The sequence below is a fragment of the Cynocephalus volans genome, chromosome 4 (assembly GCF_027409185.1).
Source record: "Cynocephalus volans isolate mCynVol1 chromosome 4, mCynVol1.pri, whole genome shotgun sequence".
NCBI classification, from domain to species: Eukaryota; Metazoa; Chordata; class Mammalia; order Dermoptera; family Cynocephalidae; genus Cynocephalus; species Cynocephalus volans.
Genome location: NC_084463.1, coordinates 146,985,196 through 147,011,297, shown reverse-complemented (window position 1 = coordinate 147,011,297; position 26,102 = coordinate 146,985,196). Strand labels below are relative to the sequence as shown.

General features: G+C 38.0%; 2 protein-coding genes and 1 pseudogene across 2 annotated transcripts; 1 reads left to right on the top strand and 2 right to left on the bottom strand.

Moving 5' to 3' along the window:
- The first annotated feature begins 7,121 nt into the window (after positions 1-7,121).
- On the top strand, positions 7,122-8,604 carry LOC134376455 (E3 ubiquitin-protein ligase ZNRF3-like; annotated as a pseudogene).
- Positions 8,605-9,642: 1,038 nt separating this feature from the next.
- LOC134375051 (olfactory receptor 4A47-like) lies at positions 9,643-10,570 on the bottom strand. Its single transcript, XM_063093188.1, is given in 2 exon segments — positions 9,643-10,170; positions 10,172-10,570. Coding segments are annotated over 2 exon segments (927 nt in total).
- A 13,198-nt stretch (positions 10,571-23,768) lies between these two features.
- On the bottom strand, positions 23,769-24,698 carry LOC134376938 (olfactory receptor 4C16-like). Its single transcript, XM_063095520.1, has one exon. It carries the CDS (start codon positions 24,696-24,698, stop codon positions 23,769-23,771), a length of 930 nt encoding a protein of 309 aa, XP_062951590.1.
- Between the last annotated feature and the right edge of the window lie 1,404 nt (positions 24,699-26,102).

Below are 26,102 nucleotides of genomic sequence, written 5' to 3'. Positions count from 1 at the left end.
ATTGTTTAGCACATTTTTCCCTGTATTAATTACTTGGTCTAATTTTCAGATTGTCAGCTTTTGAACAACCTGCAATTCTACCCACTTTATCCTTGTATATAGCACAATTCTTAACACACTTACATACACTGTAATGATTTCCAGCAAATAATTTTGAACTGAACTGAACTTACCCATGACTATCACCAACTGCTCCATTATCATCTAGTCTTTTTTCCAAAACTCTTGGTGTGAGGTAGATAATATGGGATGAGAAAATAGACACTGAAAATGGAGGTAGAGGATAGTGGGACATGTTTGGTTTCTTTATATATATATATATATGTATATATACATATATATATATATAACATATATAATGCTATTTAGATAATGAGAGTATTCAAAAATAAAACTGTGGTGCTCAGATTTCAAAAAGAATCATACTCAAGGAAAACTTCCAAGCTCAGTATAAAAAGGCATGGGTTTGAGTCATTTTCTAAATGTGATTACAAGTCTGTCTCAGTTTTATCATTGGAAAATAAAGAGACTGAAGTAGACGGTCTCAGAATCCTTCTATGTCAAAGTACTTTTGATGCTGTTAGTGCAGCCCTACCTCATTTTATTGTGCCGAAATTTTTTCATTTTTCATAATTTTATAATTAAAAAATAAGTTCCTCCATTAATTGGAAAATGGTAGGCAGTGATAAATGATATTTAATAATCACACCAAACAAATAATGAGTATTAGTTTCTCATTCAGTGTGTACCTATTTAAAATCCAAGACATCCTTGAAGAAAGAGCACAGAACTGTGGTGAATAACGTGGCCCCTGCAATCACAGTGTCTGTGTTGCGATACCAGCTTTACCACTTGACATGTATCTTTTGGCTTGGTAATATACTCACTTTTAAAAATTCTGTAATTCAAATATACCTCAAAGTAGTTACACATCTTTATTAACATATCATATAAAATGTAATATCCCAGAAACTGAGATTATAAATCCATTCTTTTATTTTTATACATGTAACATGCCATATGTTCCCCCTCTTATTTGGCAACATGGAAATAAGCATCCATCACGCTGTACATTAAAACCAAATATACTTTGCATATTCTGATTATTTTCTGTGTCATTTGAGCTTAGTTTTCCCTGTACATATGTTTCCAATAAAAATACATGATATTTAAGACAGCTATATATCAATATATTAAAGGAATTTTTAATAAATATTTCTTGTCAGTTGTTTCAAGAACTCACATCTTGGGTCTTCTCTTTGGTCCAGAAAATCAATACTTCTTTTACCGCGAGTAACTCGAGTAACCGCGAGTAGATACCTCATGTGTCCATATACGATCACAGAACACGTGATAACATATGACCAATCAGTGGATCTAGAAATAGTTCCAAGCGGCTACAGTGTCCGTATTTCCACACAGGCTTCCCATCATCTCAGTCTTTCAGAGGAGTATAGAAGTATCCAAAGGAAATGCCTAAAATATAAAAAATAATTAAAAAATAAAACTTCAATATAATGTAAGGTAGTTGAATATTCTCTCCCACTGAGAAAATTTCTTCACAGAAAAACGAAGATGTTATGTTTGCATGACTACGTAAAAAGTGACCTAACTAGTAAAAATTAACCTGGCCAAACTCATTATTTGGGGGCACAAATAAACAAACTAAAAATTTAATGACCCTAAAATTATTTACTGGAATTTTTCTCTTCTCAGTCATTATGGTGAGAAAAAGAAAGCACATTACTTTGAAGATTTATTATCACATTCATGCACCTATAAGCTCAGTACCTAACAAGGCAAATGCAAGAATTTAACTTCATGGAAAAGTCAATGACAGAGCTTTCTCACAGGTAGAAGCAGATCTCTTCATTTCTAATGAAGATAATTTTTAATGCAAATCATTCAAATAGCATGTCCCTAAGACCGCTTCTTTCTTCATTAAAAGCATGTTCCTTTGATACGACAAGCAAACAGAAGGGACATTGTTGGTGGGGGAGGGGGGAGGGAGAAGGGAGGGAGGTTTTGGTGATGGGGAGCAATAATCAGCCACAATGTATATCTACAAAATAAAATAAAAAATAAAATAAAATAATATAAAATAAAATAAAAATAAAAAAATTCAGACGCAAAAAAAATAAATAATAAAAATAAAAAATAAAAAAAATAAAATTTTGAATCTATAATCTCAAAAAAATAAATAAATAAATAAGATTGGAGCCACATGTATAAAATTGTACTTTTTCTTTTACAGGTGGACTAAAGAAAATGGTAATGGTTAAATATTGTAATATTTAATTTACTTAATAATTAAATACTATAATATTTTTAATAAAAAAAAAAGCATGTTCCTATTTCATACCAATATCAACTCAGTAAATTGAGATCTTCCACAAATTTGTACAAGCATTGATGGGTATAACAAGAGAATATAACACATAGAGGACTAGATCCCAACTAAAGATATACACTGGCTTGGGCAGAAATCTGAGTTTTCAGAAATCTTTTGGGTCATGGTATCTGGACAGTAATACTTCCATTTGTAGTTGCAGACACAGTCTGTGGCTTTTTACATCATCACTATTTTAAATGAAAGAGACTGCAAGATCATTATAGATAAGTATATTAGAATATCTGGAACAAATTCAAATGAAGTAAACTCTCTTGAACAATTTTCTGCCCTAGAATAATCCCTAGAGGAAAAAGACTTAGTTCTTGCCAAGAAAGAGGAAATAAATGCCTAGTAATGTGAAAAGAACATTACTAAAGTAAATTGAGAGGTGAATTATGAGTTTCACATTATAATTATGTTTACTTAAGGCAAATAATATTTAAACTAGAATGAAGAGGCAGCAGCCCCTGGTTTCCTTAACCAACCACATCCCTAGCAAAAAAAGGCCTTACTCGGGCTGCTAGAGAGTCTCTGCCCAAAAAACCCCAAGGTTCAGAAATGTAGAGCCTTGGAACTTGGGAGAATATTGAAGTTACCATTCTAATTCTTGAAAAGATGGGTAATTATAGTTCTGCAGTTTTGGTTGGAGTGGAGGGTTTTTATCAAGGCGTGAATCTGCGTCAGATTAACCATAATGATCTTTAGTCCATTAATTCAATCCCTTAATTTTAGTTCAATAACAACTTGAAAAACAGTTTCTACAAGGAAAATTTGTTATTTTCCAACATGGGAACAGTGTTTAAAGGCTTCCACTGTTATTTCTTTAACTTGGTTTTCCATCAGCTCCATTGAGCATCTTTATCTCGTTGGCATATATTCAGTTAATACTGAATCTTCCATGTCAGAAGGGCTTTAGATGAAGAGTCACATAAATACTTACCTGAACCAGCTGTAGATCTTTAAGGTGTAATGAGCTCCACTAAAATTTGGCACTTTCAATTTAGCTAATAAATGGTTTAAATCCAGGAAACCCAAATGTGATGTATATTACTTCTAAAATGTAAAGAATATGCCTAAGCCTGGTGCCTTTCTTACTGATTAGTGGTAAAAGATGCACAATCATCTTCCGAGTGCGCCACAGGGTCGGCCCGGTGCACAATCATCTTTAATTCAGAAGTACTAGCTGATATGATCAAAGCTACTATGGATTAAGTTATTACTCCAAGATGCAGCACTAAAATATGCATAAGGCATAATTCTCTATGTCCCTTCCTGCTGAGTTCAAAGAACTACTAATGCTTCCTGCTTATCCAAATACAGAAAAAGTATTTGCTAGATCAGATGATACCTACAGCAGCCAAGAATCTAAATTTATTTGCTCCAATAAGAAAAATACATTGAAAATATTAACTGTTGTAGAGGTTGCCTCAAAATATTCCACAGTCTACAGTAATTCCCTATAATCCATATACATTGCCAAACTAGAAATTAAGAGCTATAATATGTATTTATCCTCTAAAAAAGCAAAAATGGCTTGTTTTGCAACAAATCTCCAAATAATAACAACAAAAAGAACTAGAAAATGTAAAATGCACGTGCTTGAATGCTTTAAAAAACTGACAAGGAATGAAGAACCATTTTATGCCACGGCCGCTTTAAGGCTGGAGCTGCTGAGTGCATGGAACAGGAGCTGGCAAAAACTGCAGCTGTGCCCTTCGAGGCAGCAGCAGAGAAGAGAGCTTGGTGGTCCCCAGGCCAGCAAGAACCACTAATATGGCTCCTGTGGACCCACATAGGAGCAAGGAGCCACAACAACTAAAAAAAAGGAGCCATTCAGAAGCTGATGAGTCATCATAAGGGACCAGTGCACATCCCATCCCATGGGAAGTGTTTGCAGCACGGGCAGTGGGGAAGACAGGCCCACTGGGGGAACACTGTGCACAGCAAGTACAGCTGACCAGCATCCCAATCAGTGAAGGACCACTCAGAGGAGACTGGTCAGGAATATAGAACTACATGGGGTGAAGTTTGATGAAAAGACTCAGGCCCAGATCAAAGTTTCTACACAGTACAGATGCATCTGGTCTCTGGAGAGCCAGAAGTACCTACAAGGTCAACCACTAAAACCTGAGCTGCACAAAAAGCCTTCCCTAGGGAATCAGCAGCAAAGCAGCAATTTAGCTCAACCACACAGTTCAAGTACTGGACCCCATAGGAAGTTCCCCCATTTTAGAAGCAAGCAAGCAAAGGACAAAAAATTAGTTCTGATGCAGACACACAGCCAATGCCTTGGGCCCGTCAGTGTGCAGTATTTTGAGCAAAACATCTGCTTTTCCACTTCAGGTGGAAGGAGAAATGGCCTGAGTTATGTATCTATACAGATTCATGGACAGTGGCTGACAGATTTGATAGGCTATTGAGGGAATTAAAAATAAAAAGATGGAAAAATGATGACTAAGCATGCAGAGTAGTATGTAGATGAATCTTTCAGAATGGACACCAAATACAAAAATGTTAGCTGCCCACATAAATGCCTATCAGGCAGAATCTACTGCAGAGGAAGCTTTCAAAAATCTGAACAAGATGCACTGTATTTTGGGTATCAGTCAGCCTCATTCCCCCGTCACCCCTGTAGTCACTAACAGAGATGAAAGCTCTATATGGCCTCAATGAACAACATGATCTACCCTTCGCCAAACCTGATCAGGCTACTGTCACTGCTCACTGTCTGTCCAAAATGCCATTTGCCAAGCGCATTGTTGACTCCCTAATATGGTACAGTTCACTAGAGATACCAGCCCTCTCCCAGTTGCTATAGGTAGCAGTACTTCTAGTGATAGGAGAACCAGATTTAAGAGAAATCCAACACTGTAACAAACGGGACACAGTGAACAAAAAAAAAGGGTCCTTTATAAGATAATTGGTCCATTTTATCAACTACTCCTGAAACTTGTCATAACATTCAAGTTTACACTTATGTTAACCAATCAATAAATATTCTTATATTTCAAATTACTTTGAATTGAGTTTTCTGTCATTTGCACCAAAAACATCCTAACTGAAACACCCTCATTTTAAATATATGAAATTACATTAATTTATAAGTATTTTTCTTCATTTCCATATATGTGCAAGAGGGTATTTCAAATAGTTCATGGACAGATTTGTATTATCTTTCAATTCTATTTTTCCATGAACTTTTTGAAGTAACCCTCGTGTATATATGTGTGTATGTGTGTATGTGTGTGTGCACGTGTGTGTATTTGAACACATAGCACATTATTTTAGTCATTGTGACATTATAATCTATCTTATCCAAAATGGCTCATTATTCTTTTAAATTTTAATTGCAATTTCCATATCTGTATCTTCCAGATTAACAATCAAAGTAATATCAGGAATAGTTTACATTTATGTGGAAAGGAATACAACATATGTTTACCATTTTTCCCAAGAATATATGTTTAGTATACTGCCATAATTTGGTGAAATGAAATGTAGACATGACCACACTCAAAGGAAGTTAACTCATTACATTGATAACATTGTAATAGTTTTTTCCTGAGAAAAAGAAGCTTGAAAGAATATGGGAGCTACAGGAAATATTATTGGTCAAGGATGGCTGATCAATCTAGCCAAAGTACAGAGCCTGGACCAATCAGGCAAGTTTCTGGAAATAACATGGCTCATGACTATTAGAGACTCTCCACAAACTTTACCAAATATACCACTATTTCTTTCACATCCTAGTTACAAGACAGAAATGACACTGGCTATAGGAGACTTATATTAGGAACATACCATGCAATGCTATCAGAACCCAATAAGTCGAGGTGTTTTCAGAAGCAACCGCAATATGAAGATATGCACAATGGAGAATGGCAGAAATCTAATACTGCCACCCTGTGATGAACTCTATGATTTGGGATTCAATAACTCCCTGACTCATTGACCAGATAAAGCACATTTGAAAGAAAACTACTGAGAAATTATTGGACTTTCACAGAGACACTACTTAATGCCATCAGGAGTGCCGTCTTTGTTGTGGGTGATGTCAGAGGGCCATTCACAAAAAAACGGAGCAGCACAAGAAAGTCTTTTAACAAAATGGAAATACTATATACAGAAACATGTTATGGGAGGCAGCCTGGACTTCAAACTGATGTCATAATGAGATAAGATCTTAACTGGCCTGCAAGCTTCTAAATTTTGCCTCCCCACTCTGGGATCCCTGAATTGTCATTTAAAAGTCTGGCAAACTCACTAGAAAGACTTTGTGTGCATACCTCTGTTTCCACATAGAGAGGAAAAGGGATTCAGCAGAGCCCAGCTTTCTATCCATCCCTGCCAAAGCATCATTTATGTGAAATTATCTTGGACCCTCCATAAAAGCCCAGCTATCAGCTGAATACCAGAGAGTGACCTCAGTCCATGCCATTCAGAGCAGAATGGTTCAATTTCTGCCAAAATGTCTAACACAAAAAACTATAAGATGTAATAAAATACTGGTTATTTTAAGGTACTTAGATTTGAGATCATTTGTTATGCACCAATACATAACAGGAACAAGAGAAATGGCAAACTGATTCTAAAATCATTTTAAAATGAAAAGATCCAACAACCCACGTAAGAAATGGCAAAAGATCTTAATAGATGTTTCTCAAAAGATGATATACAAATGTGCAACAGGCATATGGAAAAATCCTCAACATCATTAATCATTAAGAAAATGCAAATATGCCTCATCCTCCTTGTTAAAATCAAGCTGAAGCAACGACGCAGTCAGAATCCCATGAACAGGCTGGCCGTGCAGGCTCTAGGGAAGATGGAAACCAGAAAGTTCAACTCCAAGAACAAGGGGCATCGGGAGGGAAGCTGTGGGGCCCTGGACACACTCAGCAGTAGCTCCACGTCTGACTGTGCCATCTGCCTGGAGAAGTATATGGACGGAGAGGAGCTGCGGGTTATCCCCTGTACTCACCGGTTTCACAGGAAGTGCGTGGACCCATGGCTGCTGCAGCACCATACCTGCCCCCACTGTCGGCACAACATCATAGAACAAAAGGGAAACCCAAGTGCCGTCTGTGTGGAGACGGCCGAACAACCTCTCGCGTGGGCGGCAGCAGAGGGTGACCTTGCCAGTGCATTACCCCGGCCGCGTGCACAGGACCAATGCCATCCCAGCCTACCCTACAAGGACAAGCATGGACGCCCACGGGAACCCCATCACACTTCTGACCATGGACCAGCCCGGGGAGCAGAGCCTCTACTCTCCGCAGACCCCCACCTACATCCGTGGCTACCCACCCCTCCACCTGGACCACGTCCTGGCTGCTCGCAGCTGCGGCCTGGAGCACCGGGCCTACTCACCAGCCCACCCCTTCCGCAGGCCCAAGTTTAGTGGCCGTAGCTTCTCCAAGGCAGCTTGCTTTTCCCAGTACGAGACCATGTACCAACACTACTACTTCCAGGGCCTCAGCTACCCAGAGCAGGAGGGGCAGCCTCCGCCCAGCCTGGCTCCCAGGGGCCCATCCCGTGCCTTTGCGCCAAGTGGCGGTGGCAGCAGCCTGCTCTTCCCCACCGTGGTGCACGTGGCCCCGCCCTCCCACCTGGAGAGTGGCAGCACATCCAGCTTTAGCTGCTACCACGGCCACCGCTCAGTGTGCAGTGGCTACCTGGCCGACTGCCCCGGCAGTGACAGCAGCAGCAGCAGCTCTGGGCAATGCCACTGTTCCTCTAGCGACTCTGTGGTGGACTGCACTGAGGTCAGCAACCAGGGCGTGTATGGGAGCTGCTCCACCTTCCGCAGCTCCCTCAGCAGCGACTATGACCCCTTCATCTACCGTAGCCGGAGCCCCTGTCGCACCAGCGATGTAGGGGGCTCAGGCCGGGGGCCTGCCGGGCACCTCGAGGGCTCCCCACCACCTGAGGAGCTCCCGGCAGCACATAGTCATGGTGCTGGGCGGGGAGAGCCTTGGCCGGGCCCTGCCTCTCCCTCGGGGGACCAGCTGTCCACGTGCAGCCTGGAGATGAACTACAGCAGCAACTCCTCCCTGGAGCACAGGGGGCCCAACAGCTCTACCTCAGAAGTGGGGCTCGAGGCTTCTCCTGGGGGCGCCCCGGACCTCAGGAGGACCTGCAAGGGGGACCCTGAGGGGCCATCGTGTGCCTGCTGCGGAGAGTGGCCCCAGCCCGCGAGAAGCGGCCCGTGAGGCCGGTGGTGTAGGTGCTGTAGTCGCCGCCTGGGCCGCCTCCAACCGCAGGCGCGCCCGCCCCGCCTTCCCGCTCCCCAAGGCTGCGCGGCGGCGGCCGAGCGCTGAGAGGGAGGGGAGAGCGGGTCCCGACGCTGCCGGGGCGGGGATAACCCCTCACGTGGAGCAGATGAAAGGGCCGCGGCGCGACGGCCGGGGGAGCCGAGCGGAGCTTGCGACCCACAAAGCAGCCGCTGCTGCCGCCGCGATGGGGCTGTGAGGCGTCCTCCCGCGCTCGGTCCTCCGCCTGCCCGCGACTATGCCCGGCCGCGCCCGCCCTCCGCGCCCTCCTGCCAAGGGGTGGCGGCAGGCGGCGGCCGCGGCGGCGGCGGCCCGGGGCCCCTGGACGCCCACCCGAGCGCGGCCTCATCTCAATTGGAAAAATAAGTAAGATTTCGTCATTTTTCTGCATATCTCCCTCGATCATTCAGAGTTTTTGTATGCTTAGCCTCCTTTTGATTAGTATTAAAATTCTGAACATTATTCCTCTTCAGCCTTCATATGCTAAGCAATATGAAAAAATTGTGTATCTAAAGTCTCTTACAAATACAAAAATAAAATACTTCAAATATTAGTATGATCTATATTTGCGTAGGGAGAAGTGAACCAAGCTTTTACATCCCATTTCTTATTTTATTCTTCTGAAATCTGTAATGAGCACTATTAATTCTAAAAAAAAGATTTAACATTATTTAGGAGAGAAGCATGAGAAAATCTCCCATTAACCAGAATAAATTTACAATATTAACTACAGCACATAAATCAATAGTCTCGACAGAGCCATTTTACACCCAAAAAATGAACATATATTTTCCTAAGAAATCATGAAAATCTTAAAAAAAATTTTGATCCCTTTAAGTATTTACATAATAAATGTTATTCATTGTGTCCAAGTTTATTAAATCTGAGGAAAAATGTACTACAATTATATAATCGCACATGGCTTTCCTGGAAGAAGAAACTCTTCGTTGAAAATGGGTGACACATTTATCTGCCACTTCATTTTCTGTTTCTGGTCCAGAGCTTCTTCATGGCATTTTTCATCTCCGCGTTTCTCAGAGTATAGATTAGGGGGTTCAGCATGGGGGTGATAACAGTGTAAAACACAGTCAAGGATTTATCAATTGGTAAGGAAGAAGAAGGAGGTCTCACATACATAAAAATACAAGGGACAAAGAAGAGAACCACCACAGTGATGTGGGAGCCACAGGTGGATATGGCTTTGTGCCTCCCTTCCTGACTAAGGTTCTTCAGAGAGTGCAGAATGACCCCATAGGCGATGAGTAAGAGCACAAAGATGACCACACAGATTGCCCCATCATTGGCAACCACAGTGAGGCCAATAACAGAGGTGTCAGTGCAGGCAAGTTTTAATAAGGGATACATGTCACAGATGAAGTGGTCAATGACATTGGGGCCACAGAAGGGAAGGTTGTAAACAAAGAGAAGTTGAATGACAGCATGCACAAAACCTCCAACCCAGGCCAACAGCAACAGCAGAACACACAGCCGTTGGTTCATGGTTCATGATCATCAAGTAATGCAGAGGTTTGCAGATGGCCACGTAGCAGTCATAGGCCATGACAACCAGGAGTAAAATCTCAGCACCACCAAATAAGTGCCCTATAAAAAGCTGAGTCACACAGGCTTGGAAGGAAATGGTTTTCCTCTCATGGAGTAAGTCAATAATCATATTTGGGGTAACTGCAGTAGAGTAAACAGCATCCATAAATGATAAGTAGCCAAGAAAGAAGTACATAGGGGCATCCAAGGCTGGGCTGACCACCACAGTCATCACAATGAGGAGGTTGCCTACCAGTGTCAGGACGTAGATGAGGAGGAACACAACAAATAGTATTTTCTGACCCTGGAGGCTCTGGGTGAGCCCCAAGAGGACAAACTCAGTCACTTTGTTCCTTTGTTCCATATGTCCTTCATTATGTCCTTATTTCAGTGGTCAGAACAAAATTATCTGCAAATATAATTATTACTATTGGCTTCATGAAATTTTAGGACAATTTGATTATTCACTTAACAAAAGGCATTATGATAGAATATGTTCCAGAATCATCACAGATTATAAGAACACAAGGCTGATTAAAGCATGCTCCCTAACCTTAGAAATCTTACAGACTAAGAGAAAGAGAAATAATTAATTAGAGGCATATGTGGAAAAAAGGACAAATTATTAAATAAACTAGCCACAACTAGTTTTTCATCTGAAAGCCAATAAAATTGTACACATAGCTAATAAGGTAAACAAAAAATAAATAAAAATGGATTAAAGATTTAATGTAAAACAAAAGCAAGTCTTAAGGGACCACTGCTTTCACATTAATAAAGCAGATGAATTTCTACATTCCAGAAGTGGAAAAATCTTAGCTAATAATTAAAATCCCAGATAAACATATTTGACAATTGCAAAATTTGTTAAGAACTTAGGAAAGGATACCATAAAGTGAATAGACAAAAGTAGTTTGGAGAAGAGATTTAAATTTTAGGGGACATACACAGAGTAAATATCTAACATAGACAAAAATCTCTAAGCAAATAATAAATAAACAAACCAATAGAAAGGTGGGCAAATGATATAAACAAGAAATCTTGATGGCTTAGCCTACTACACACCTATGCTACGTGGTAAAGAAACAGCCTAGGCTACAAACCTCTGCAGCATGTTACTGTACTGAATACTATGTAGGCAATTGTGCCACAATGGTAAGTATTTGAGTATCTAAATACAGAACAGGCACAGTAAAAATACAGTATAAAGGATAAGAAATGGTACACCTATCTAAGGCACTTACCCTGAATGGTGCTTGCGGGACTAGAAGTTGCTCTGGGTGAGTCAGAGAGTGGTGAGTGAATGTGAAGGCCTTGGATATTACTGTACACTACTGTAGACTATATAAACACTGTACACTTTAGCTACACAAAATTTGTTTTAAAAATTAAATAATGTGCTATGATGCTATGATGGTTACAATGTCACTAGGTGATAGGAATTTTTTTGGTTCCATTATAATCTTATGGGATCACTGTCATACATGCAGTCTGTCTTTGGCCAAAACATCATCATGCAGCACATGGCTGTATATAAGCATGGGAAAATATAAATAAATATATACATATATAAATATATATAAATATATATATATATTGCTGTTGTAAACATGGTTTACAATTTTAATGGTAATGCAGGAGGAGGCAAGCAGTGTGTGAAAGGATGAAAATGATGGGAGGGAAGAATGAAGCAAAAAAAATGAGAGAGAGAGAAAAAGAAGACTTCACACACACACAAAAAACTATAAGTAGTATTAATATTCATTAGCCCAGTTATCTCTTAAAATAATCCTAGCAGTGACAGCCAGTTGCTCTCTAAATCTCTGTTGACATTCATTTCAGTCTGACCTCATATATTCTGCCCTACGTGCTCCTCACATTACATGAATTGTCTGTGTTCCTACGGCCAACCTCTGCTTATGCACAAGTTCCCATCCTCTTTATCACTCTTAACAACAGTGCTCTTGCAATTTTCTCCTCCATTTTTATATCATCAATTGTCCAGAATATATTGCATTATTCTGTCAGCATATTTATATGGTGTATTTCCATGCTTAAAACCATGTATGCTTTGACCCCACATCCTTTTAAAGCTAGCACCCCGCCCCTAATTTTCTGTTCCTCACTTTACTACATCCAGTGGTCAATTTCAGTCCTCTTCTTACTTGACCTATCATTCCTGTGAATGGAAGTAACGGAGTGCTTGAAAGTCACTCACTCAGCTTCTACAGATGGTATATCATTCTCTAACTTTTTTTAATTTTATTTTATTTTATCAATATACAATGTAGTTGATTTTCGTGTCCCTTTACCAAATCTTCCCTTCCCCCTTCCTCTCCCACCTCCATCAACATCATATCTGTTCACTTGTCTTAACGAGTTCAAGGAATTGTGATTGTTGTATCTTCTTCCCCACACCCCCGCATTTGTTTGTGTATTCATTTATTTATTTTTAGCTTTTACCATGCTAAACAATGCTTACAGAACACACCAGTTGATCCTAATATGAGATTTACAAATACTTGCCCATCAAAATATTCCCCCACATAGTTACACTTGAAATCAATTTCTAAGAACACTAATGTTAGAGAATGCAAATTTATTCTAGATTTCTATAATATCAAAATATACAAAAGAGTATTACAGAATTGAGTCAATCCACGTATATTTTAGCAATCGCAAAGGCCCTGTAATGTGGCTGATTACCAAAATCAAATAGAACTTATAAAAGACAGTGAATTTCCATACCACCGAAGTACTGTTGCATAATGTAAAGCTGCCTAGTTCAGAATCCTAGGGTTACCTGCATGAGGAGACAAATCATTCAGTCCCAGTTCCGGATCATAGTGCCTTCTCCCTTGTCCTAAAGGATAACAGTTTGGTGCATTGAAACTGTCTCCATGAACATAGAGAGCAAAGTAACACATATGCCATCACCAGACCTTGAAATGTTTCCACATGACCAACTCTTTTCATGCTTGCTGAAAGTCTGATTCATATTAGTCTTTCAGGGAAAAAAAAAGTTACCTTTTAAATTGCTGGAGTTTTTAAAATGAATATCAAGAATGTCTTGTAACCTAAAGGAGTCTGGATCTTGATTGTGAACAGAGACCCCAGATCTTGAGTGTTGGCAAAATTTGTTCTAATCACAAACAAATAAGCATTATGAGGTTAAAAAATCAAGTTTCTAGGAGAGAGAATTATGAATTGTTAAAACTAATATTGTAACTTGTGTTTTATATCAATAAAAGCAAAATAATGAAATAGACTTTACAATATTTTGATTCTCAGTCAGTTGTACTGGCCTATATTCGTATAGTATAGTGGAATTTTGGGTTGCTTGAAGGATGGAGAATAATTTTAATCCCTAATTTTAGTAATAATTTTAATCCCAGATTTTCAGTCCTTTATTTCAATTCCTGAAAAAACTAGTCATGTGAATACTGATACAGACAAATACTCTCTGAGGTAAGGGTAAAAGTCTGTGACATTTTATCAACATTTGAACTAGAGCCCATATTGGTGAGTCATTTAACTGGTGCATCTCCAGATTCTTCTCTAATTAAATTCACTGGGACCTTTATCATAATTCTGACGGTAGACTCTGAATCTCCAGAGATGCCACAGGATAATAACTATGCAGAACAAGATTTACAGAACCATGCCCTCTGGGGGCAAAAATCACAAAAGAACAACTTGAGGTCAAATCACCACAGGAAAAAGTCTAGCCTGGACAAAAATAAAATATGTAAAACTCTCTTACCTAAATCATGACCTACAAAATAAGCAAACCAGTTGAGTGTGTAAATTTAAGCTCTGCCTTTTCAGATGACATCTGAACTCATTTCCATAAGATGAGGAAAGTTATTTCAGAACAAGTCATTGAAAACTTGATTCAAATGCAGGAAAAGCAAGGTTCTCCCCTATGAGTAAAAGTCTTGAGTTTGTCACATAGTTTCAAACAGACAAGTGGGTATGCGAGTGGAGAAAAGGACACGTGGAATTGTTATATACATCTCAAAATGATAGTGGAATATTCACCAAAATAGATAATACAGGGAGCCATACTACATGGTGCAATGCATTTCAAAGGACTTGAATCACACTGAATACATATTTGATAATATTGGATTCCAACTAGAAATTGATAATAAAAATATAACTAAATATTCCCACAATTACTTACAGATTAAGAAACACATTTCTAAATTACCCATGGATTAAAGAAGAAATATCAATGAAAACTTCTAAATATAAAATTTTCAGCAGAAAGATAATAAAAACAAAAAATTAAAATTTACTATGTTACACTTTCCTCTGTGTAACTGAGATGGAAAAAAGAGAAAGAAAGAATTCACTCAAAGTACCATCAATGAGGCTTAGAGGGACTGCCACCCATCAGGGGAGCAGCCCCAATCCAAAATCAGCCTTTCTTTTTATTGATAGGACAAGAAAGTTTCACAAGAAAAATCGGTTGATTCAATCATCAAAGGAGGACATATGAACAGGCAGTGTAAAACTTGTAACAGCAGTAGATTAACAATGTGACATTCCAGAATATAATTTGTAAAAAGCTAGGTTAGTTCACCAACAAACAGCTTGTCCTTAATAAACATTTTCTTTTCAATATACTTGCCACAGCAATTTCCTTAGCATATTTAAATAGCATTCAAGCAGTTTTCTTAATATATCTTAAGAACAATCAGTAGGTTACATAGTCAATAAAGCCGAATCATAGTCATTCAAGCCAGAATCAAAACAGCAGCCTGAAACAGTCAAAGCACACAATCCCATCCCTAAACAGTGATTAGAATTGATTAGATGACTTTTGCCAAACTTATCTGTGGACTCTTGTCCCCTTACTCAAGAGCCTCTTGGCTCTTCATGCATTACCTAAAAATCTTATTCTAAGATCAAAGGGGAATCAAGATTTCTAACCCACTACATTACTGGATTCAGCTAAAAGAGTACTTAGAGAGAAAATTATAGGTTTAAATGCAAATTTTACAAAACAAGAAAAAAATAAAAGAAATTAACTAAATTTTCAGCTCAAGAAGCTGGAAAAAGAAGGGAAAAATAAATGCAGAAAACATAGTGGAGTGGAAGTAGTTAAGTAGAAGACAGAAATCATTTAAATAGATATTAATTGAAAAAAATAGAGGACACATATAAAGCCAGAAGTTGATTCTTTGTAAGGCATTAATAAAATTGATGTCTCTAGCAAAATGGACAAGGAAACTAAAAATATTATCCAAAAAGAAATTTTAAAATGGGTTATCAAAAACATGGGTCATCATCGCTGATTCTAAAGACTTATAAAGATAATAAAAGTGTAGTATAAATAGATTCATGACAATATATGTGCCAACTAAGAGGAAATGCACCACTCTTTTGAAAAAAAAAACTTTCTAAACAAAGAAAAAATGTAAAACCTGAGTAATCTAATGCTGGTTAAGTAAATTAATTCTTTAAAACCCTCTGCCCACCCAACATCCCACAAAAAAATTTACTCCATATAGCTGTATTAATGAATTCTACATAACATTTAAGCAAGAAATAGTACCAATCTTACATAAACACCTTAAGGGAAGAAAGAATATTAGAATACTTTCTAACTCATTTTATGTATTCAGTATATTCTTATATCAGAATGAAAAAAGTGTATTACAAGAAAAAAAATTAAGATTAATATCTCTCATTAACGTTGACACAAAAATTCTGAACACAATGTTTAGAATATCCAAGACAGTCATATACATAAAAAGATAATGTACTATAGAATAAGTAGATTTTACCAAAGGAATAAAAGGTTGGTTTAACATTCAAAATTAATAGACATTCAGACCAGTGGAGTAGAATTGAGAACCCAGAAGTCACTCCTCAGGCTTACAGCCATCTGACATTGGACAAAGGCAACAAAAATCTAGATTGTGGAAAAGTTTGCCTCTTCAACAACTGGTGCTGGGAAAACTGGATATCTATATGCAAAAGAATGAAACTAGATATTCACCTCTCACCATACACTAAAATCAACTCAAAATGGATTAAAGACTTAAGTATAAGACCTAAAACGGTAAAATTACTAAAGGAAAATATAGGTGAAACACCTCAGCAATTAGGTCTGGGCGCAGGCTTAATGAACATGAGCCTGAAAGCACAAGCAGCAAAAGAAAGCACAAGCATAAACACATGGGACTATATCAAACTAAAAAGTTTCTGCACAGCAAAGGAAACAACCAACAGAGTGAAAAGACAACCTACAGAGTGGGAGAAAATTTTGGCTAACTATGCATTCAACAAGGGATTAATATCCAGAATATAATAGAATTCAAGCAATTATACACTTAAAAAAATGACCCAATTAAAAAATGGGCAAAGGACCTGAATAGACATTTTTCAAAGGAAGACATACAAATGGCCAAAAGATACATGGAAAAATGCTCAACATCACTAGTCATCAGGGAAATGCAAATTAAAACCACATTGAGATACCACCTCACTCCAGTTAGACTGGCTATAATCAAGAAGATGGTGAACAACAAATGCTGGTGAGGGTGTGGAGAGAGGGAACACTACTGCACTGTAGGTGGGACTGTAAATTAGTGCAACCACTATGGAAAACAGTATGGAGGTTCCTCAATCAACTACAGATAGATCTTCCATATGGTCCAGCAATCCCACTTCTGGGTATATACCCAGAGGAACAGCAATCATCATGTCAAAGAGATACATGCACTCTCCTGTTCATCACAGCTCTATTTACAATAGCCAAGATATGGAATCAAACTAAATGTCCATCGATGTAGGATTGGATAAGGAAACTGTACTAGATATACACTATGTAATACTACTCTGCCATAAAAAGGAATGAAATACTCCCATTTGCAACAACATGGATGAGCCTGGAGAAACAAAGCACAGAGGGATAAATACCACATGTGCTCACTCATGTGGGAGCTAAAAGATATAGCAAAAAAGGAAAGACCACAGTAGTGCAGTGGTCTTACAGAGGGAGGAAGCATTCCTAGGGCTACAAAGCAGAGTTGGGAGTAGAAGGGGAGGGGGAGGGAAGTTGGGGGATAATTGGGTGGGGACAGAGGATACAAAGTTATTTCTGGGAATGGGTATGCCCCCAGTATGAATCTGGCCCTTGCAAGGGGGTGACAATTAGCTTTGCACCTCATGAATATTCTTAATAAACAAAAGGAAAAAAGTAGAAAGAAAATTAAATAAATAAATAAATAAATAAAACAATAGCAGAAAAATTCAAAATTTAAAAAGATGAACCAAAAAAATTAATTAATACAATTTACCACATTAATAAAATTAAGTAGAAAAAAATTATGATCTTTTCAGTACAAAAAAACTTGATAAAATTTAATACCCACTCATGATAAAAAAACTTTCTGAAAACTAGGAATATAACTTCCTCAGTATAATAGAGGCTATCTATAAATATTCTATAGCCAACACTGTACTTAATGGAGGAATATTTAAAACATTCTCCCTGTAACCAGGAATAAAGCAAAGAAATTTATTGTAACTGCATCTATGCAGCATTGTATTGGAGAATCTAACCAGTGCAATAAGGCATGAAAAAGAAATAGGTGGCATAAAAAATTTTTTTTAAAAGAGATTAAGACCATCATTAATTGCAGACAATAATAATGGGTATGCAGCAAATCAAAAGTCATTTACATACAACTAGAACTAATAAGCAAATTCCACAGGCTTATGTAATTCAAGATAATACAAAATATTTTAATTAAAAAATTTACAACTACTGAACATGGCTAAGAGAAATTAAAGAAGATCTAAATAAATAAAGAGGTATTCCACATTCATGGATTGGAAAACAAAATATTGCTAATATTTAATTCTTCCCAGAGTTCAGTTAAAGTTTTTGAAAAGTGAGAAAGCAAAACAAAAAATTATAAAATAGACCTGACTGAACTTATTTGTTTAATAAATAAAGGCAAATGGTATAAAATTCACCTATTAAAAGAAGAAGATTTCCATACTAGGAAGTCAAACTCAACATATATTACATAAAGGAAACCCAAATAAAAATAAGTAGTAGAGAATGAGTCAAAGGATGAATCTCCAGAGAGAAATTATAAAAAGAAAATTATATTAATGAGAAATATTAATCATGATATTAATAACAGAATTATGGAATTCAAGGGGAAAATTTTAAAAGGAAAGAAGAACACTTTATAATTATTAAAAGATTTTCCAAAAATTTATGAACAAAGTGTATAGTATCAACATTTAAACACAAACACAAAGGAGAAATAGAAAAAAAATAGTATTAGGACAGTTTTATTTGCCACTCTGAGGCCATGAAATATCAAATATACAAAACAATATGAATATAAAAGAAGATGGTAACAATTTAGATTGAGCTGGTAGACAAACACACACTTTTCATGCTCTATCTTAAAAAAAAAAAAAAAAAACACCAAGTTTCTCAAATAAAAATGGAGTATCTAGCACAGCTGACAATACTTACCACTAAGAAAATCTCAGTACAATCCATAAAGGCATAATAATATGACAGATGGCATTCTATGGTCATAATTAAATAAATATACAAATTAATGAGAAAGCAAACTTTTCTTAACTGCTACCACCTTGAATCCTATGTTACAGACACTTTGTTTCTTTAATTAAAGTAGGGTGACTATGGTTAACAGTTAAGTTTTGTATATTACATTAGCTAGAGGAGAGGTTTTTGAATGTTTTTGCCACAAAGAAATGATCAATTCATGATGTGATTGATACTTTAACTACCCTGACCTGATTATTTTGTTATTATAAAACATCAGATTGTACCCCACAAATATGTACAATACAATGTATCAATTCCAATTTTTAAAACTTTTTAAAAAACTCACAACAAAGAAAAGCTCAGGAACAGATGGTAACATTGCTGAATTTTATGAAACTTAAATAATTTTAAACAATATTCCTTAAATTCTCCCCCAAAAATTGAAGAGTAGGAAATACTTTATAACTTATTCTATAAAGCCACCATTACCCTGATATCAAAGCCAAAAATACTACAAAAAGGAAACTGAAAACCAATATCCCTTATAAACATTAACACAAAAATCCTCAACAAAATACAAGCAAATTGAATTCAATAGCATATTAAAAGGATTATATTCTATAAGCAAGTGGGATTTATTCCTGGAATGTAAACATGGTTCAACATACAAAAATTAGCAAATGTGATACTTTGCTGCAAGAGAATGAAGGAAAAAAACAGCACAATCCTCTCAACCAATGCAGAAAAAGCATTTTGAAAAACTCAACACCCCTTTATGACAAAAATATTAAACAAAGTAGGAATAGAAAAAAACTACCTCACATTTTACTGATTTTTAAAACTTACCACATAGCCATGTGAGAGTTTGAATGTGTTTTCCCCCCAAAGCTCATGTCAAAATCTCATCCCCAAGTTGGCAATGTCAGGAGTTGTTTGGGTTATGGGGGTAGATCCCTCATGAACAGATTAATGCCCTGGGGAGGGGGATAGTGAGTGAGTTCTCACTCAGTTAGTTCCCACAAGAGCTGGGTGTTTAAAGGACCCTGGCACCTCCCCCTTATCTCTCTCTTGCTTCCTTTTGCCATGTGATCTGCTTTTGCCTGTGGGTTGGCCTGCCATTTTCACCATGAGTAGAAGGAGTCTGAGGCTTGCCCAGACTGTCCCAGAAGCATAAGCCAAATAAACCTCTGTTCTTTATAAATTACCCAGTCTCAGGTATTTCTGTTATAGCAACACCAAAATGGAGTATTACAGAAAATTGGTACCAAGGAGTTGGGTGTTGCTATACAGATACCTGAAAATGTGGAAGCAGCTTTGGAATAGGATAATGGGCAAACGTTGAAGGAGTTTGGAGGAATCAGAAGATAAAAAGATGAGGGAAAGTTTGGAACACTGCAGAGATTGGTTAAATGGTTGTGACCAGAATGCTGATAAAAATGTGGATAGTAAAGACCATGCTGATGATGAGGTCTCAGACAGAAATGAGGAATTTATTGGGAATTGGCAAAAGATCACCTTTGCTACACCATAGCAAGCAATTTGGTTGCATTGTGTCTATGCCCTAGGACTTTTTGGAAGATGGGACTTAAGAATGGTGAACCAGAATGTTTGACAGAAGAAATTTCCAAGCAGAAAATCATTCAGACAGCTACATGGCTACTTGTAACAGCCTATGCTCAGTTATGGCGGCAAAAGCATGATATAAAACCAAAATTTATAACTAAAAGGGAAGCAGAATATAAAGATTTGAAAAATCTGCAGCCTGGCCAGGTGGTAGAGAATGAGAGAGCACTTGCAGGAGAAAAATCCAATGGTGCAGCAGAGGAACTGGTTGCTTCACTATGAGGCCACCAGATGCTAACAGCCAAGACAATGGAGGAAAGGTCCCAAAGGCATTTCAAAAGTCTGGAAAGGTGCCCCACACATCACAGGCTCAGAGACCTAGGAGGACCAAGCTATTCTGGAGGACAGACCCAGGGCACAGCTGCCTCAGGAAACTGTTCCCTCATCCCAGCTGCTCTGGCTGGAGCAGCCCTCAATCAAGTGGCCCCAAGTGCGGTTTGTGCAGAAGATATGGAGAGCACGAACCAGAAAACTTGGTGGTGTCCATGCAGTGTTAAATTTGCAGGCTGGCAGAACATGAGAGCAGGGGAAGCGTGGCAGCCTCCACCCTGATTCCTCCCTATTGGAATGGGAATGTGTACCCAATATCTGTTCCACCACTGTATCTTGGAAGTAGAAGAATTTGGTTTTGATTTTTACAGGTTCACAGCTGGAAGGAGTTTTGCCTTTGGTCTCAGATGGGACATTTGGGTTTTTAAGTTGGTGCTGGAACAAGCTAAGAATTTTGGGACTGTTGGGATAGGATGACTGTATTTTGCACATGAGAGAAACATGAGTTTTGGGGGTCAGGGGTGGAATGATAGTTTGGATGTGTTGTCCCTCCAAAGCTCATGTCAAAATCTGATCCCCAACTTGGCAATGTTGAGAGTGGTTTGAGTTATAGGGGCAGATCCCTCATGAGTAGATTAATGCTGGGGGAATGGAGGGGCAATTAATGAGTGAGTTCTCACTCTATTAGTTCACCCAAGAGCTGGTCGTTTAAAAGAACCTGGCACCTCCTCTCTCTCTCTCTCTCTCTCTCTCTCTCTCTCTCTCTCTCTCTCTCTCTCTCTCTCTTTCTCTCTCTCTCTCTCTCTCTTTCTCTCTCTCTCTCTCTCTCTCTCTCTCTCTCCCTCTCTCCATGTGATTTGCTTGTACCTGTGCATTGAACTGCAGTTTTCTGCCATGAGTAGAAGCAGCCTGAGGCCCACACCAGATGCAGCTGTCCCAGAATCATAAGCCAAGTAAAACTCTTTTCTTTGTAAATTAACCAGTCTCAGGTATTCTGTCATAGCAAAACAAAAATGGACTAATACACAATGGTAATCAAAACAGTAAGGTATCAGCATAAACACAGATATACAGACCATTAGAATGAAAGAGAGTTCAGAAATAAACCCTTGCATATAAGGTCAAAGGATTTTCAATAACAGTGACAGAACTATTCAATAGGGAAAGAACACTCTGTTCTAAGTTGGTGTTGCAGATATGTAGGATAGAGAAGACTAGAGATCAAATGTGCATCATGAGAACTATAGTTAATAAAAGAAAGAAAGAAAGAAAGAAAGAAAGAAAAAAAGTTGAATACCCAGATATAGAGAATACAATATACCAGGGATGAGAAGTGTGGGAAGAGGAAATGAGGAGACTTAGGTCAAAGGATACGAAATTACAGACATGTAGGATGAACAAGTCTAGAGATACAATGTACAGTGCAGAACTATAATTCATAATATTGTACTATATTCAGGATTTTAGCTAAGAAAATAGATTTAGGGAGCCCTTGCTTCCCACCCTAAAATTGGGGTTTAACTTTGTGAGGTGATAGATATGTTAATATGCTGGGCTATGGTAGCCATTTCATTATATATAAGTATATCAGAACATCCTGTTGTACAGTGAGATGTTGAAGAAATAAGAAGCAGGACACTAGGTCAAGTTAAAAATGGACAGTCACTGGAGAAATGGAAAATAACCTCTCCATTCATGGGGAGGATGGAATTTTTTACATGGAAGAAATGCAAATAAGAAACCAAATTGAAATCAGAAAAATGTTAAATATTCATGTGATTAGAGACTGTGGTGTTGATGTATTGTGACAAAAGACGATATCCATCTGCACTGCAGAAATATAGTATTCATTTAAACATCCCCATCTTCTCTAATCAAGTTGCTCTCTTCTGGACTGTCTTGAAAACTCCTTAGTGCAACCGATAACTGTGATGTAACTATTTCTCTCTCAAAGACTTAACATGCCCCTCTAAGTTATCACATGCTTTGTTGAATCTGTTAATATTTTCAAATGTTCCACCATCAAGTAACAGCATTCTTGCTTCTACACCACACAAATATCTCTACCTTAATTTGAGCTATCTATGCTACAATCATAATACCCCTATGTTATAAACAATACTAGAATTGTTATAATTCAAGAGAAACTTTAATGCATACAAAAATTTAGCTGGGATCAAATTAGGAGCAAAAAGTAAATTTTAAATAAAGAATATTATATGACAGCAACCCCAACAGTGAGAGCCTTCCTAAAATCAAGCACTCTTTCAGAGGAGTGAATTTTTTCTCCATGTTTTGTCATTTTTCTAGAAGGATCTGGGTAAGTCCATGATAAAATTTCAGAGTATAATCCAAAGAATTGAGTTATACAAGGGTACTTCAAAACATAGTTTATACAAGGTACTTCAAAAATTTCATGAAAAAAATTCTTATATTTTAATTTTATTTGCCCACAAAATTTTGAAGTACCTTTGTGTATTCTGTCCTTTACAACATGAAGCTTCCACAATTATTTGAATCTGGTACTTTCTGCTGAGTCAGGAAGAACAACTAAGTTAATGACAAGCATGATGAGACCAAACAGTTCAATAAAGGAAAACGTTTGGGAGAGGGAACACTGTCAGGCTGTAGATATAAGCTATGGGTTTACATATGGGTAAGTAAGAGAGAACTCCAGAAGTCAACATGGAGAAGGACAGAAAAAACAACAGACCCAAACCATAGTGACACTAAGCAGGCAAGAGAGGCAGAGGCATGGCAGTGAACAGCATGTAGGCAAAGGGCCTTATAAACCTGTTTGCACATTGTGCTGTCTCTTCCTCTATATAACAATGACTCAGCATTAACTACTGTATGTGTACACATTGTCTCTTTTCCTGAAAAAACTCACTGTCATGACCCAAGATGTAATTACATTTAATTATCAAAAAAAATAATTTTTTTTTAAATTTAATTTTATTTTATCAATACACAATGTGGTTGATTATTGTGGCCCATTACCAAAACCTCCCTTCCCCTCCCTCTCCCCCCTCCCTCCCAACAACCTCAAAAAAAAGATAATTTTTTGTATTTTCTTCTAGGTCAATCCAAAGTATGAAGAAGGATTTTAAACCCCCATTCATCTTTTATCATCATATATCAACTTCTTGCTCCATAACTTCCTCATGGCATTTTTCACTTCTTCATTCCTCAGCATATAAATTAGAGGGTTGAGCAAAGGTGTTCCAAATGCATAAAACACAGCTATCATCTTATCCATGGGAAAGGTGGTTGCAGGGCATGTGTATATAAATATGCATGGACCAAAGAACAAGATGACCACGATGATGTGGGAGATGCAGGTGGACAGGACTTTCCTCCTCCCATCAGCACTGTGGTTCCTCAGGGAATGCAAGATGACAACATATGAGAACATCAGCATGACAAAACTCACTGTGCAAATGGCAACACTATTGGAAACCAGGAGTAGGTTGATCACATAAGTGTCTGAACAGGCAAGTTTCAACAAGGGCTGCAAGTCACAGAAATAGTGATCAATCTTGTTGGGACCACAAAAAGGCAAACTCAAGACAAGAAAAATCTGAGCTGAAGAATGCACACAGGATCCCATCCAAGCCACAGACACCAACATGCTACAGACTCGGCGGCTCATCATGGTCATGTAGTGCAGGGGTTTACAAATGGCCACATAGCGGTCAACAGCCATGAGGATAAGGATGAAGATCTCCTGGCAGCCAAAGAAATGGGATGAAAAGAGTTGGATCATGCACTCAGTGAAAGAGATTGTATTCTTTGAAAGGGCATCAACAATCATTCTAGGGGCTATGGAAGTAGACATACAGGTATCAGATAAGGATAAGTGGAAAAGGAAGAAGTACATGGGGCTCCCAAGTGCCCGACTGGTCTTGATGGTAACAGTAATCAGCAAGTTACCAAACAACATCCCCAAGTAGAAAAGAAAGAAAGTGGCAAACACTATTTTCCTTTTAACAGGATCCTGTGTCAACCCAAGCAGAATAAACTCAGTCACATTATTATTCAGGTGCATGATTTCATGAATGAGCAGAAGGGGCAAGTGTAAAAGGTTTATCTGCAAAAATAAAAGAATTCTTTTTTATGGCAGTGTAGTGTTCCATAGTGTATATACCAGTTTCCTTATCCAATCATCCATTGATGGACATTTAAGTTGGTTCCATATCTTGGCTATTATAAACAGAGCTGTGATAAACATGGGAGTGCCATAAAAAATAATGAAATACTCCCATTTGCAACAACATGGATGAACCTGGAGAAACTTATGTTGAGTGAGATAAGCAAAGCACAGAGGGACAAATACCACATGTGCTCACTCATATGTGGGAACTAAGAGAGAAAGGAAGGAAGGAAAGAAAGACCACAGTAGTGTGTTGGTCTTACAGAGGGAGGGAACATTCCTAGGACTACAAAGTGGAGTTGGGGGAGAAGGGGAGGAGGAGGGAGGTTGTGGGATAATTGGGTGGGGACACGAGGCACTAAAGTAATTTCTTTTTTTTTTTTTTTTTTTTTTGTCTTTTTCATGACCGGCACTCAGGCAGTGAGTGCACCTGCCATTCCTATATAGGATCCGAACCCGCGGCGGGAGTGTCGCCGCGCTCCCAGCGCTGCACTCTCCCAAGTGCCCCACGGGCTCGGCCCTAAAGTAATTTCTACTAATGCGTATGCCCCCAGTATCAATCTGGCCTTCACATCATGGGCACAAGGGGTAACAATTAGCTTTGTGTCTCATGAGTATTCTTAATAAATAAAATTAAATAAAGAAAGAAAAGAAAAGAATTAATTTATGGTGTGCTATGCTTTGTTATGAAATATTTTAAACAAAAATAAATATTCCTCATCAGGGACATTTGGTGTGTGGTTTCTTAATAAGCCACTTAAATACTTGTTCAATTTTAATGACCACTTCATAGGTTTATTATGAGTATCAAATAAGCTTATGAATGTGATACTTTCTTACAGCACTCATCAAATGCAAGCCCTTGTTAGTTTTGGCATGATTCTGATTAATTGTGCCAGTTCAATGATTGTCAAGTTAAGAGGTGTAGGTCCTTTTTAATATTCACTTCATTTGTTTATATTTAATAACTACAAAGAGCCAATATTTTACATGGTGTATCATTCAGCATTTAGGATGTATTTGACTGCCCTTGCAGTTTTGTGATATAAATGTAAAGTCACACAGCTCTGCCACCCCATAGAGAATGTCTTATGTAGACATATTTTATATATTAAATATCCACTACACATATTTATACCAATAGGTATTGTTTACAAATACACAATGTGCTCCACTTCTCTCCACAATTCCTCCCAGATATTCCAGCTTGGAAAGAGTAAAAGGAAAAGGAGACATTTAAGCCTCTAATACTCTGCTAATACCAATGAAGTGCCTTAGGAACAGAAGTACTTGATATAC

Coding starts and splice junctions, on each gene's coding strand:
- LOC134376938 (XM_063095520.1), bottom strand. CDS start 24,698: ATGCACCTGAATAATAATGTGACTGAGTTTATTCTGCTTGGGTTGACA.